Source organism: Ascaphus truei, chromosome 9 (assembly GCF_040206685.1).
Source record: "Ascaphus truei isolate aAscTru1 chromosome 9, aAscTru1.hap1, whole genome shotgun sequence".
NCBI lineage: Eukaryota > Metazoa > Chordata > Amphibia > Anura > Ascaphidae > Ascaphus > Ascaphus truei.
The window spans coordinates 29004489-29019145 of NC_134491.1; the positions used below are offsets into that span (position 1 = coordinate 29004489).

At 39.3% G+C, this 14657-nt stretch overlaps 1 protein-coding gene across 5 annotated transcripts in view; it reads right to left on the reverse strand.

Annotated features, from left to right (window-relative positions):
- Positions 1–14657, reverse strand: part of SPTB (spectrin beta, erythrocytic) — a 98011-nt gene that overhangs the window by 39454 nt on the left and 43900 nt on the right. For all 5 annotated transcript variants that reach the window (XM_075614177.1, XM_075614180.1, XM_075614178.1 and 2 more), the window contains exons 8-16: positions 14088–14200; positions 13339–13526; positions 10926–11043; positions 8048–8206; positions 6641–6943; positions 5521–5671; positions 3741–4611; positions 3113–3250; positions 840–1596 (exon numbers count right to left, since the gene is read on the reverse strand). In XM_075614177.1, coding sequence (XP_075470292.1) covers positions 840–1596; positions 3113–3250; positions 3741–4611; positions 5521–5671; positions 6641–6943; positions 8048–8206; positions 10926–11043; positions 13339–13526; positions 14088–14200 — 2798 coding nt within the window. The remainder of the gene's footprint in view (positions 1–839; positions 1597–3112; positions 3251–3740; positions 4612–5520; positions 5672–6640; positions 6944–8047; positions 8207–10925; positions 11044–13338; positions 13527–14087; positions 14201–14657) is intronic.

Below are 14657 nucleotides of genomic sequence, written 5' to 3' on the forward strand. Positions count from 1 at the left end.
CATAGTGTAATGGCACAGCAGATGCTAATGTCAAACATCGCCTATTGGGACATAGTATACGGCTCGGCACTCCAAACCCACCTTAGCAAACTTAACAGCCTCTATAATTCAATATGCCGTTTTGTTCTCCAATGCAACTACACACATCACTGTGAAATGCTCAAAGAACTAGACTGGTCATCACTTGAGTCTAGGCACAAAGCTCACCTTTTCTGTCTTGCCTTCAAATACTTTCTGGGCAAGCTACCTATCTCTCCCAGCCACCATTAGTCTAAGTTCTTTCAGAACTAAAGCTGTCTCACATTTTAATCTGGTCTGTAACTGTTACATACGCCTATAGTATATATTATCTCTAACTGAGCATGCTATGTCTTGTATATAATGTATACCCTGTTCACTTATGTAACTGTATTTTTACTATTTGTCATCTTAACTCTATGCCCAGGACATACTTGAAAACGAGCGGTAACCCTCAATGTATTACTTCCTGGTAAACATTTTATAAATAAATAAATAGCTAGGACAGCTAAATCAAGGAAGGCAACAGCAGCAAATTCTAATACTAACTAGAATATAATTTGTTTAGTAATTAGGTACAAATGTATAACAAATTGATGGATTAATTGTACGTTAGAAAACTATGTTTTCAAAAAATTCAGCAAGTGAGATGTATTTAAAAAAATATTTTTATAGCGCTCCAAGCATAGGCAGGATTGCAAATACAATTTAACAATAAGTCCCTGCTTACAATATAATTTTAGTGCCCAAGGCAACGTAAGAGTTAATTGATTTGTACATGAACATTTTTGAAGTTTACCATACAGAAATGTAGTTCATACCTGATTGTTTAGAATAGCTTCACACTGCTTGGAGTCCTTTAAGAACTTCTGGAATCCCAGGCACTGAGAGAGAAATTCCTCTCTGTTGTCCCACATCTTGTGGAGGTCGTTCCATCCTAATTCTAACCCTTTTACTCTTTGATCCAGCTGTTGGTACTGGGGGTCGATTTGTCCGCATGTTACCTTGTTACCTGTGTCAGTGACATCATGGAAATCGCCCTCATGGCGGTCAATGTCATCTTTAAGTGCCAGGTGGTTATGATGTAGCTGTTCAGCTTCTGGCAGGGAAGTGGGTATGTCTTCCGAAGCTGTTGCCTGCTGTGCTTTAAAGAGCCATGTCTCAAAATCAAGCAAGTCCTGCAGAAATTTCTGCAGCTTGCTGGTTTCCCCTAGTGAATCCTCTTGATTTTGCAGTGTCTTCTGCAGCTCTTGCCAGATGTTGTTAATATCAATCAATCTGTTTAAGATATCTTGGGCATGATCAGGGTGCTTATTCGCGAGTGTCTGTGCCTCTTCCTGCAGATTGATGAGTTTGGCTTCAATGGCTGCTAGATCTCTTTCAATGCCATAGAGTTTCCTTTGAATTGTCATCACAGCAGCAAGGTCATTTCCAAGGTCCTGTGTGGACTCTATCACCTTGTTTTTCTCAAATATCCAGTTCTTGGTTTCTTCACAATCCAGGCAGTAATTGTGAAGACTCAGTGCAGAATCAACAGCGTTTCTCCTTTTTGACACCATCTCCTGAAACACTGCCCACCTGAGAAAACAAGAAAGAACCAATGGATGTTTTACATAATACTTTTTCGCCGTCCACGTCTGTGCTTCCACTTAAATAAACATTGTTGAGCTGGGGCCACCATTTAGTTGCTTCAAAAGGGAGCAGTAGCGTTTCCAATCAAATGACAATCGTGATACATTAATACTCTCTATGGCTTGCCCTATTAAGATGCAGTGGCATATAGTTATATATTTCAAGTACAGTATCACTAGTATTACTAATAATTGCTTAAACATTTGGGGCTACGTTTTCCTGTGGTGCGGAAAAGACACCTTATGGCCCATGCAATGCTTTACAGCTTAGCAATGCTTAGTAATATGTCCCTGTGTGTGGTGTCAGGGTTAATTACATCTTCCTGAGATTGTTAGCCAGAGAGCTGTACACAACCTCGGACCAGGCAGATATGTTGACCCCAAGGAAAATAGAAAAATGGCAAACAGAGGCACACAATTTGCTAGATCCCATTACAATATGAGTCAGGTTACATCTCCGTAATTGCTCCTATTCAAACTAGCGCACATTGGAATAAATTATTTTGATACATTAACACAAAGAGCCACTGGATGAAAATGCCTCTTTGCTTCAGCTTTTCTCCAAAATTGCCTGGACTCCCTAGGGTCTTCATGTAAGTGGGCAAGTCACTCAGATATTAAAATATCATGTATCTCTGTAGCTGTGATTGTTGTTGTATTTCACATTGAACATTGCAGCATCACCACAAGAATATTACATCACTAGTTGGCCTGTGGCCGCAGCTGCAACATTAAAATTGTTGATGCGTGTAGAATTTATTTGATTAAATCAACAGTGAGGTTCATGTTTAGAGTGCTATATTCTCAGTTACAACATCTTTGGAATCTGTAAGCGCTTGACTTTGTCCTTCTGCTAATTGGATTTTAAAGCAGAAAAACGTGAAATCGTATAAATACATGTAGCCATGGCTGGTTTCTGGCTACCATACTGCCCTCACTGGCATGCAAGTCCTGGTAAAACCAATTATGGGTTTTCCCCACACAGGCAGTCCCTTGAGTGACAGAGGAGGAGGTGTGACTAGGTCTGTGTTCTGCCCAATCCTGGGTTCAGACCTAGTACCTTCCCCCTACTGTACTTAAGGGAGGTGTAACCCCAAATTCAGTAGTGTCTCTACCATTGAGAGAGAGAAGGTATCACGCAGGACTGCTGAGCACTGGCAGGCCCTGATCCTCTTCCCTAAGGGAGAGAGTGAGTGATCACCTTTTCACCTTTTCGCCTGGTCCTGCTAGAGGTCTGGGGAAAAGCAGGGACTGCTGCGGGTGCCCTTGATCCGTAGTGAAGGTCCAGGGACCATCCTAAGTTTGTGAGACCAGAACAGAGACTGTGTTGGGCAGAGATCTGCCGTGTGCTGTGAGGGTACAGGAATAAATCTGTTCCAGTTGAATATGCCTCCTGCATCACAGGCATCACAACAATTACAAATTCCTCTAAAAACAATGTAATATTGATTGTCCTGGATTACCTGATATTCATGTGGTCCTGACCCTTTTTCACTTGCTTTCTATTCGGGTGCCCACTTTCAATTAGAGCATTGGATGCACTGTTTACATTTTGAATTTGGGAACCCAAAGCATTCATTTCTTGATCCAGAATATTAAATCTAGAAGAATAACATCAATTAATACAGCCATGTTGTCTAAAAAGTCAAAACAAGCTCATGCCCCCAAAAAATTTTTTTTTACAATACTTTGATTTTCAACTCCCCATTCTAAATCTGTGTTGACATTTTTACTTTCTCTTTATAGCGTATATTGTTTCTTTGAAGAGGAAGTGTACAGTATTGCATTGGCCTTGTGGATTTAATTACTGCCTTAGTTACTTACTTACTTATTTGACATGTAATCTTGGGTAAGTAACTTGATCTCCCTGTGCTAGGTTATCAATGGGTAAGAGTAATATCATGCTTTCACTCTTTCTACCAGCCCATGAAACACGTGCAAACTGTTTTGGAAGCACCTAAGTACTGTAAATACAAGGTATTATCACAAACATTATATGTTCCTTGTATACGGTTTGTGTTTATCTGATGTCTAATTGTTTAATCTGTGGTGTAGGAATAAAGGAGTCTAGATATAACAATAGCACTTTACCTCTGCTGAAAAACACCCATATCTTCCAATGTATCTGGACTCTGCAAATCCTCCAGCCACTTCTCCTTCTCAGTCATCCACAGCTCACATGCGTCTATCTCCCCAAGAATGGTGTAAAATGCAAGGGCGTCTTGCAGCTTTTGGGAGCGCACATCTGCCAATGATGCCAAATCAGAAAAGAGACTCCTTAATTTTTGAAGTCTGCTATCTATTTCGGGTGACACTCTGAAGTCCTCTGGAAAACTTTGCGCTTGCTGGTTGAGACCCCCCAACACTTTTCTATTCACCATAATGTCATCTAGAAGGTCTTTTTGTTTTTTAACCAATACTTTGGTTGAATACTCATCATGACCAATGTCCTCGCTTTGCATGATGCGATGTGTGTCCTGTAGCCTTGACGCTAGATCATCAGCGTCAACTTGGAATTGGAAGAAGTTTTCAGCATCACAGAGTATTTTTAAGCGGAAGGCAGCCAGGTCTTTTAGCTGAGACCAGAGTACTTTGATTTGATCAATTCGTTCTTTGATTTTGGCCGCCCCATAGTGTTTATTGGCAAGCAGTGACTCCCCATCTTTAATAGTTTGCTGCAAATTACATTCAAGACCTTTTAGTTCGTCTTCAAAAGTCTTGTGTTTTCTTTGAAGAATAGAGATGCTGGTAAGATCTTTCCCAAAGTCCATTAAAGTATAAATTTGTTCTTTCTCCTTAATCCACCTCTCCACTTCATCCATGTCCCCAAAAAACTTCCACAGGCTCCTAGATTGCACCAGTCGAGCTTTTCGCTGTGCTGCCAGTGCCACAAGATCCTGATAGCACAACTCAAGATGATGGACACGATCTTTAATTACTTGTGGATCACAAGGTTGATACCCTACAAGAGACAATTGGAGAGAGATATACAAATCTTATTTACCCAAATATTTAAGCAGCATTTTGTGTGCATGACTCAGACTAAGAAGTCAACACAGACTGATGTAGTAACAAGAGGGAGATGGAGTAGGTAATTTAACTTTTATTGGACCAACAAGCAGTTGATATGTTACAAGCTTTCCAACCTCTCAGGGTCCTTCATTGGGTATCAATGAGAAGTTGGAAAGCTTGTAACATATCTCCCTCCTTTGTTACTACATAGAAGAAAGGACCAACCTGGCCCCCACCTTTCACTGCACAGTAGACTGAGAAATATTTATCTAAATTGTTAATTGTGCATTATTGGCCATGATGCTAAGAGTTTCAATTTTATGTTGTGTCTTTCTATGAATGTTTCCAGGGGCATTAGTTCAACTTTGCTTCACATCTGACAGTGAGATATTTGGGGACATTTAAAAGAGCATTTATGCAACACAATATTATAAGGGGATGTATTTGGCAGCAAATCAGTTTTCTTCTGTACATTAACAGTACAATAATTCTTCATGCAGATAAACAATATATAAAGATAATAACATATTTGCCTTTTTTATGTATGGGAGATCTGATCTATAAAAGTCACAGCATGCGTTAATAATAAATGTTCCAGGAGAATGGCAATATTTTATTACTAACTCCTGCACCATACTTGATATCGAAATGTATTGATGCAACATTTAAGTGATGATCAGTGCCCTTGTTGGTTGCTGTTCCTCGTTCCTCACCCGGTACCCACTGCGCCATCTCCCATTCCCCTGCACGTCTCCTTTCTTGTCTCTATCCGTCTTCTCCCTTCCCCGTTAAACTTGCGTTAAAATGAAAAATATAGCTTGCAAAAAAACAAAAAATTCCCGGAGAACATTTCACCTACCATCTCCCCCTGCAAACTTTAGCACGGCTGTGTTAAAAGACTTCACTTTGTCTGCTTGAACTGCTATGTCCGTTTCTGCTAAGGTATGTTTTTGAAGCAAATATTCCGCTTCCAGTAGGTGTTTCCCAAAGTCTGGCGATGAAAGGCTGGCCTAGAAAGAAGAAGAAATTAGCTGAAATCACAATAAAGATAATAAACTTGTTTCGGGACACATGGGGGCTATTTATCAAAGTCTTCCAGCTGCAAAACTGGGGCAAAAACCGCACCGGATTTATTAACGAAAAACATTCCCATTTTTGGTTGATAAATCTAGTGCAGTGTTTTTACCCCAGTTTTCCCGACCCGGGAGACTTTGATAAACGACACCCTTAGAGACAAATTTACTAAATTGTGCTTGGCTGTAGGGCAATTGCCAATCCATTCATTTTAATGGGATATAGGATGACTCATAGGTTGAAAATGGTTAGTAAATATGTCCCTTAATATCCTATAAATATTATTTAGAAGGTAGGATAATATTTTATATGGATCATAAACATATCTAGAAAAACAAAAACAAATCTTTCTAATGATCTGTTATGAGTACCTGGCCCTGAATTGCTGCCGACAGTCTGTAATATTCATTTATATCTCCCAGACTCTCATTACAATAGATGTTCTGGCCTCAAGTGCTCCATAGCTATCAGCCTTTGTGGGTGCAGCCAATGTGTATAAAAGGGTGATCTGTATTTTAAGAGAATGATCGTATTGAGTTTTATGGAGGTAACTAATGTGATCCTAAAACAATGATGCTTTTGAACTCTGTTGGGAAAAATAATGTTTATAGTAGGTTCAGTATTCAATAAGGTTCAGTAGTCAATAAGCTCCAAAAAGCAGTATCTGAGGTTGACCCCATTGACTGCCATTAACTTGAAAGACAGTCAACGAAGGACTGAGTTCCAATACCCCTTATCGGAGCTTCGTGAATGTCCCCAGTGTGTTGAAGATGAGAGTGGTACTGTCATATCAGGGTAATCTAAAAAACATGATAATCAGCCTATCATTAGTAACCATGAGCCATGAAGTGACTAACTCTTGAAGTGAATGGGACGATACATGTAATATACAGTACAGTGCTTACTTTAATTTCATCCATCCAGCTAACAGTATGCAGCATTTCTTGGAACAAGGTTTGCAGCTCAAGGTTCATATTGAGCCTACTGCGCCGTGAATGCAGCAGCTCTAGTAAGTATTCCCAAAGGCGTAAGATATTGTCCTTTCTGGCGTTAATCCGCTTTATGTCATGGAAGTTCTCATTTTCCAGTTCTTTTGCTACATTTACTATTGATTGGACCCGCTCTTCATAGGCAAAGATATCTGTTTGAATAGCTTCATGCTTTTTGTTCGCTGCTTCCACTGACGGCAAATCACAGCCAAAATTATCCTGCAGAAAATGAATATTTCCGTTATTGTTGCACGACACAACTTTTATAATACGTGACACTGTTTGTCTCTTTTAGCCTTGACAGTGCATGCAGGCAGAATAATTAGTCCTTTCCCCAACGAGCTAACGATCTTATTTTTGGTGCCTGAGGCACAGGAATATAAAGTGACTTGCCCAAGGTCACACAAGGAGAATGGACACTAGGATTGTAACTGGATTCACTTGCATAAGAGCAGTGACATTACCACTAATTACCGCCAAATCTGTACAGTTTTCTTATGGTAAATGTAACACTTGGAAACCCCACATAAAAATGAGAGTAAATATGACAATTCTCTTTGCAAAGTGCTGGATATTATTAATATATTATTGAAGATTAAGGACCATATTTACCAAGTGGTTCTACATCAAACGAGATCTGTGCTGAAAGACACCACAAGGTGTCTTCCGTGGCTGGAAGGTGGCATAGCCCACTAAGTAGATATAGACCTAGATGCATTAAACCAAATGATATATATCGGACGTACTTGCAAGGGGAAAAAGGGGGGACATTGAAAAAAAGGGGGGACAAAAAACGTCTGTGTAGCCAACACAATTCCCATGAGAGAAGCAGTAGATAGATACCCCCAAGCGAAATTGTACACTACTCACAAACTTCTTGCAGTACTTTCCACAGCAGGTTATTTAGGACAAACAGCAGAAGCAGAGACAACATTTCAGGTCCAGACAGGACCTACTGCTTCTCTCATAGTTCAGATGTAAGAAATACAATTATTATATTTATGCGTTAAATGGTCACAGATGAATGTATCAGACCAAATGATTATAGAAAGGATGCATTCAATCAAATGATTATAGATGTAAAATATTAGATCACATGAATATAAATTGGATGGCCAACCCCAGAGAGGCCGCAAAAATGTAAAAAATAAAAAAAAATCCAAACATTAAAATGTTTGTTAAAAGGGACTGTTCAAAGTTAGAGTAGCCGGATTCGTGTTAGGAGAAAAGCAGATTTATCATAGGTTGTGATACATTATAAATTATACTGTACAGGGCTCATCGATCTCTTCTTCATCTGACAACCAAAGTGATGTTAGTTACCTGCGCAATGAGATGCTGGTTCTCCGCCAGCCACGCTTCTCGCATTGCAGCCTTGCGATCAAAACGTTTTGCCAATTGCTCTAGCTTTTCTTGTCGAATGAGTTCATTTCTTAATGCTGTCTCACGATCATGTTCTGCCTTCTCAAGCCGTCCCCATGCCTGTTTGTGAGTTTAATACATTAGAAATTCGGAGGCGTTGAGTTCCATCCTATAATTCTCTTTCACTATATCAGTAGGACCTATCCATCAAACTGTGAAAATGGCATTTCCGTATGTAAATGTGCATTTACGCACGGAAGCACAACTTAGTGTATTCATTAAACAGTCCTTGCATGTCCAAAATGGTATTTTAGGTTTCAGCTCTGCAGATCTCTAGGATATGCAAATTTTGTATTCAAGAAACCTCGCAAAATTCGGTATTTGTATGCTACTGCATTAGTCAAGACAGAGATCGTGGAAATAGTTGCACATTTTGCACATATAATGCATACATGTACATGTATCATGCATATTTTTGCATACATGATGATTCTTTGAAAATACATATTGTGTCAATTAGAACATATTTGATGCCAAATGTGCATGAAAAGAAGATGTATTGTGTAGCTAACATGCTGCGTAAATAATTCTTACGAGTATGGCAAATACTTCCGCATCAAATTGCATTCCGTTTTTTACATCTCAAACTCACAGTTTAATGAATAGAGCATCTTGGGGCATTGAGTTCTCACAATGAAAAGTTGTAAATTATATGTACTAAAAAAAAAATAGTATCTGTGGGGCCAATAAAAATAGTTGAGACTGCGTCAATATTGCCTGTCAAGTTGAACCCTAAAAAGTCTGTTTATAATGTTAGCGCCGAATGAAGTTTGTATGAATCAACCAAAGATGTATCTGATGCAGCACAGATGTTTTATTATATACTGTAAAAGCAAATAAAGGATAAGTATCTGTCATCTAAATTTAACATGGGTTGAACTCGATGGATATAAAACTTTTTTTCAACCTCATCTACTATGTAACTAACTGCAGGTTAACTAAATGTATTGTGTTCACAGTATGGCTATTAAACAACTACGCATCATATGTATGAAGTCACATAATGACCTTCATACATACAATGCAGTTTGTAAAGGTTTCTAACACTTTAAGCACTCAAATGTTGATGCAAAAAAAAGTATTATCAGAGTACATCAGCCCCAAAGTGTGTTTTACATTTAAATGAAAGTTGAACTCCTTTGTGAAATATGAAGAAATGGAACATTCTTACAGCTGTTTGCACGGTTGAGCAAAACACGTTCAGTGTAGACAAGGTTGCAGCCTTCTTAGATCAATGTAACTGGTCTATTTCGGGAAGCTCTATGCACCTCTAATGGAGAATTTAACAGGGTCTTTGACTTTTACTGAATGGATTATTTTAATATGGAAATCTTACAGCAATGTTTTTATGGTGCCTTAAACCCTATTTTCAAGTACACCCCCCTGGGGCAGTAAAATTACATAGACTGTCACAAGAAAGAAATTCCTATTAACAGACATTTTGCTACTAAAAAAATGTGGAAGGAACAGGGATTATGTCGTTAAAAAAATTACTAAATGTAATTTTTTGAAATGCTGGAATCATTAAAAATGTATTGGATTTAAACCAAGTAAATATGTTTTTATGCATTATTTTGTCACCGACTCTCAACTATAATTAAACTATACATTTGAGATAATATCAGGATGTACTAGGATCAAGGATAACATGAAGGACATAGAAGAAAATCATTAGGAGAAACAGGACAGGATATATAACTTTGATTAGTAAGCGAGTGATGATATCCTTGTTTCCAGGTTATTGCAATGCTTTGTGAAAGTCGTAATATCCCACATTGCAACCTGATCATTGGTTCTCCGAGAGCAGGTGTGTCTTGATGATATGTCCAGTATCTCCCTGGAGATATGTTAGCTGCTGGAGATAAGCTAAGGACATACATGCCGGAGACCCCATTGTCCTCGGATTGCTGGACTGCTGCATTTATCAAGCATTTCAGTACCCTACAATGAAGCATGTCACTACCCATTCACTGAAACCAGTCTGGTAAAATGTAGGTCCTGAAATGTGTTGCCGACACACATCTGTGGATTATGCTAAAATATTGCTAATAGTCATTGTGACAGGTTGAAGTCAGGTACTGATAATTATGCCTGGGAAACATACATCTGAGTCCTTCATCCAGCACTCAGAAGGTTAACCCAGTAAGAATAGTTGGACAATCAGGAATTAAGTGGAGACAGCTGACAACCAGCTTGATAAGGAGGCTAATGCTTGTAGTAGGTGGCTTTCTCAGACTACAGAGCTGTTCTGTGCAAGGGCTTATCCAGAAGGATTTCCTAACCGCTCTCTAGGGACAGAGATTCCCAACCAAAGATACTGTAAGGACTTTCATATTGTTTCATAACCATTGGGCTATATGTTTAGGGGTTGGGAACTGGACAAAGCCAGCCAGCCCGATAGATGGGGCTTGGAGTGTTTAGCAAGATCTCCCTATGGGAGTAGGTGTTTTTTTTTATGAGTTTTGTTTTGCCTTAAAAGGACAGTGTGCCCAAATGTTTTTGTGTTGTGGAGAAATAAAACCACTCAGCATTTGGTTTACCCTGGAACTGCACATGTGGACTATTGTCTGACCTCGCATACAGGCCGTCCTGCCACAGTCATTCTTTCATCCAGGACAATATCGGACCAACAAAGTAACCTGAGAGATAAAACTGAACATTGCTCTTTAAAAGAAGCTTCTGGGAAGCTCATAGATTGCAAAGGAAAAAGCAAGCAAGAACAAAAATGTGTCAATTATTTGTACCAACTTAGTGTTAGGAGGATAGTTTATTAGCTTACCCTGTTGATGTCTGACACCAGCTTGCCGTCATGGGGTACGTACAGTTTCTGATTGTTTGCCCTCATCCTGGACTGTATGGTGAACAGAAGAATCTCCAAATTCCCCTTTTCTTGAAATCTGTTCAATAAAATGGTGTTTATTTAGCATCACAAAGGTAACTAATTTGCCTATATATTTTGTTAGTGCTACATTCAAGAGGCAAAGACGGGTCGGTAGCAGCTGTGTTTGTCCTTTCTTCCATGTTGTAACAAAGGAGGGAGAGGGAGCATGGGGTATGATACCTTTTATTGGAGCAACACGTAGTTGATATGTTACAAGCTTTCCAACCTCTCAGGGTGGGACCCAATCAAGGACCCTGAGACGTTCGAAAGCTTGGAACATAACAACTACTTGTTGGTCCAATAAAAGTTATCATACTGTAACTGCTACCTCTCCCTCCTTTGACGCTACATTAAAGAGGGAAGGTAAAGGCCAAGACGTCTCCCCAAGCTCTAGTGTATAATGATCATAATGTATTCTTAAATATTTCTTACAGTTTATAAAGAGCTTGTTATATACGATGATATCCTGCTGCCATGGAGTGTATGCCAAACAGTGTGGTCTAAATAGTAGGTTATGATAAAATGTGTGGGGGGGGGGTTCACTTTGCCTGTGGCTGCAATAATTGTAAGAGGCCTTATTGTTCTGTACAAAGGTTTGTGCCAACTTGGATCTGGCTGAGGTCTTTCTTTTTTAGTCTTAGACAAAAGAACAAATGATTAGCAAAAATGCAGAATTTGATGCATGCCATTATATTGTATTACTGAGCTTCTATTTAACTCATCTTATAAACACGCCCCAAATAATCAGCTGGGTTCATGGGGTAAAATCGCTGCAAAATACATTCACATTAAGACTGTGAGGATGAAAATTGCCCTGATATGTAGAACACAAAGAATGTGTAATGTACAAATCAATATAGAAGGTGTAAAGAAAAGGCTTTTAGTTTATATGATATTACCCCAATTTTGCAGCTGCGAGACTTTAGTACATAGGGCCCCCATGTCTTCCTTACTCATTAATTAAGCCTAACTCAGCAAAATAATACATTATACAGAATATGTATCAACTACACATTATATACGTTATGGTGGGTAAAAATGTGACAAAAACCGTGCACCGTACAGTGTACAGCAAAGAAAAATATCCCTTATGACACAGTCACATGTCTTACAGGTCTGCCACCCTGGCCGCAGTGCAAGCACTATGCTAAGAGATAATGGGGAAGAGCAAGGCCGCAGTGGAAGCACTGTATGCTAAGATAATGGGGAAGGCCGGGTGGCAGACCTGTCTGAGACGTTTGACTGTGTCACTAGTGATATCTTTATTGGCTATACGCAGAATATGTGCAAGTGAATGACCAATGGCGCGCTCAACACAGTCTCCCCATAGAGAATGAGCAAACATCAAAAGGTATTCCATTGATTGTTGGACCTTGTGATGTTCAGGGATTGCCGTAAGGATTCCCTAAGGCAGAGGTTCCCAACTTCAGTCCTCCTAACTAACCGTGCAAGTTGTAAATATACCCCAGCTTGTGCACAGATGGGCAAAATGATTGGCCTCCTGTGCTAATCAGCGGATAGCCTTAAAAACGGCACTGTTAGTGGTCCTTGAGGACTGGAGTTGGGAACCTCTGCCTTAGTGGTTGGGGGGAAATCACCATGGTACAACACTGTGCATTTCTACCGGCCCAGATCAATTCTGTGAGAGAAATAAGATCTAAGGTATTGGATAAGCCACATAATTTCCCTGAGACCTCCAAAAGGTCTGGCCAGCAGTGGAAGCACCAGGTAGCCCTCATACCATATACTGTATTACATCTTAATGTATCACCTCACAAGCAAGACAACATTTCTGGCTTACAATCAGGACCATGTGAAAGCAAAGCTACTGCAGACTTTGTACAAACAAAATACAAAGTGCATTAACTTAACTTCAATCAATACATATAACGCATTATGGAGAAAAAAAGCAACACATTCCCATATTTTACCTGGCTGGGGTTGCAATGGTGAGGCGAAATAATTGGCTTAATCTTATGTGATTCATTGAAAGTTCCTATACTATGGCCTATATTTACTAAATGGTTATATGCCAGAAGACACTTTCAAGTGAATAGTCTTAAAACGTGTCTTCTGGCTCCACCGGAAGGCGCCATATCACGGCTATATGGACCTATGTCATATAAAAGTACTACATGAATTACTTTGCTTTAATGAGATTTAAAACTGCTAGGGGCTTTGGCAGAGATGTATTGGATTAGAATAAAAAAAAGTACAAGAAAATGTAATTTGTAAAAGTAAAATAGTTCTGAACTGGCTAAGTGTGACTGGGACATTAAGAAAAAGAATGTTTGTTTTGGTGAATACTCACTTGGCTGGCTTTTCCCGAGTTCTGTAAGTGCTGAATGATTGCAGTTGCTGTTGAACTCCCATCAAAGAATTAGCGAATTTGCGGTTTGTAAGCGCTAAAATGGTTTGTTCAATCCATGTCAGCAAATCCGAAGCCAGCCCTTCATAATCACAGATCATCTTCTCTGTACTGATGGCATTATCCAAAACCTTAGGAAATAAAATGGACATCACCAAATAAACTTAGATTTATATACACAAAATGTCTGTAATATCTTACAGTAAAATTATTTATCAATGGTATGTTGTTAAATGTTGTATGCTATGCATGGTAGTCTAGGCCTACCATAGTCGTATTTTTACTTATACACCACTGACAGTGTATTTTTTGATCAGCACTTTTGCTGTATTTTATTAATCAAACCACATATATATTGTAACACAAATGAACTTGTCATGCACAGCTGGGTGAGATTGACTTTTTGAGATCCATTGTACCCTGGATGTTGCGATGTTTAATGGGTGACATACGTACGACATTCCAACTGTCCCTCGTGTGTATTGCTCAGACATGTCACAAAGAAACGAATACATAATACACAGTACAATCATGCTGCCAACATAATAGAGTTTTCCCATTCTGTTTCTCCGGCGATAAGGACTTTCCATCACTCATAGTACAAACTTTGACTTCTCATGTAATTCAACTCTTGTTTGGAAATGTTTCAGAAACCCAATGAATCTATGGAATATTTCTATCCAGCGCCTTACCTTTCCAACTCTTTTCCCCTCCAGCGCTAAGGACTTCATTTTGGAAAAATAGTGATAAAACGCCACTACATATGTGATAATGGACTTTTCATCAGGATTTTCAGTGAAGACATCTGCAAAATTTAGTTTGAAAGAAAAAAACAGCTATTTGTTACAGTCAATAAACAACGCATTTCTTTACATTTTGCACTACGGCGCAAAGCGGGCATTGTAAGAAGACAGAGCTGGTACAGTACAGTAAGGGAACTCAAAAATACTTTGGATAGACTCAGGGGTGCCCTTAATATGAGAGACCTAGGATCTGAGGTTTCACTGCCGATGCACAGACTAGAGGGTAGATACTCGGCTCCATTAAATATGGGCTACTAACGTGACACTACCTAAATAGGTAACATCCGTTCAGTTTAAGGGTATCCTCAGAGCTAAATACATGCAAAACAACAGCCATTAGTGATCTCATTAGCACAGGCTTAACACCATGTGACGTAAGCTTCAGATAACATGGCGTTAAGTCTGTCTGACCCAAAGGTGGCGTAACTACCATGCAGACCCTGAATAGGTGTTTAATTC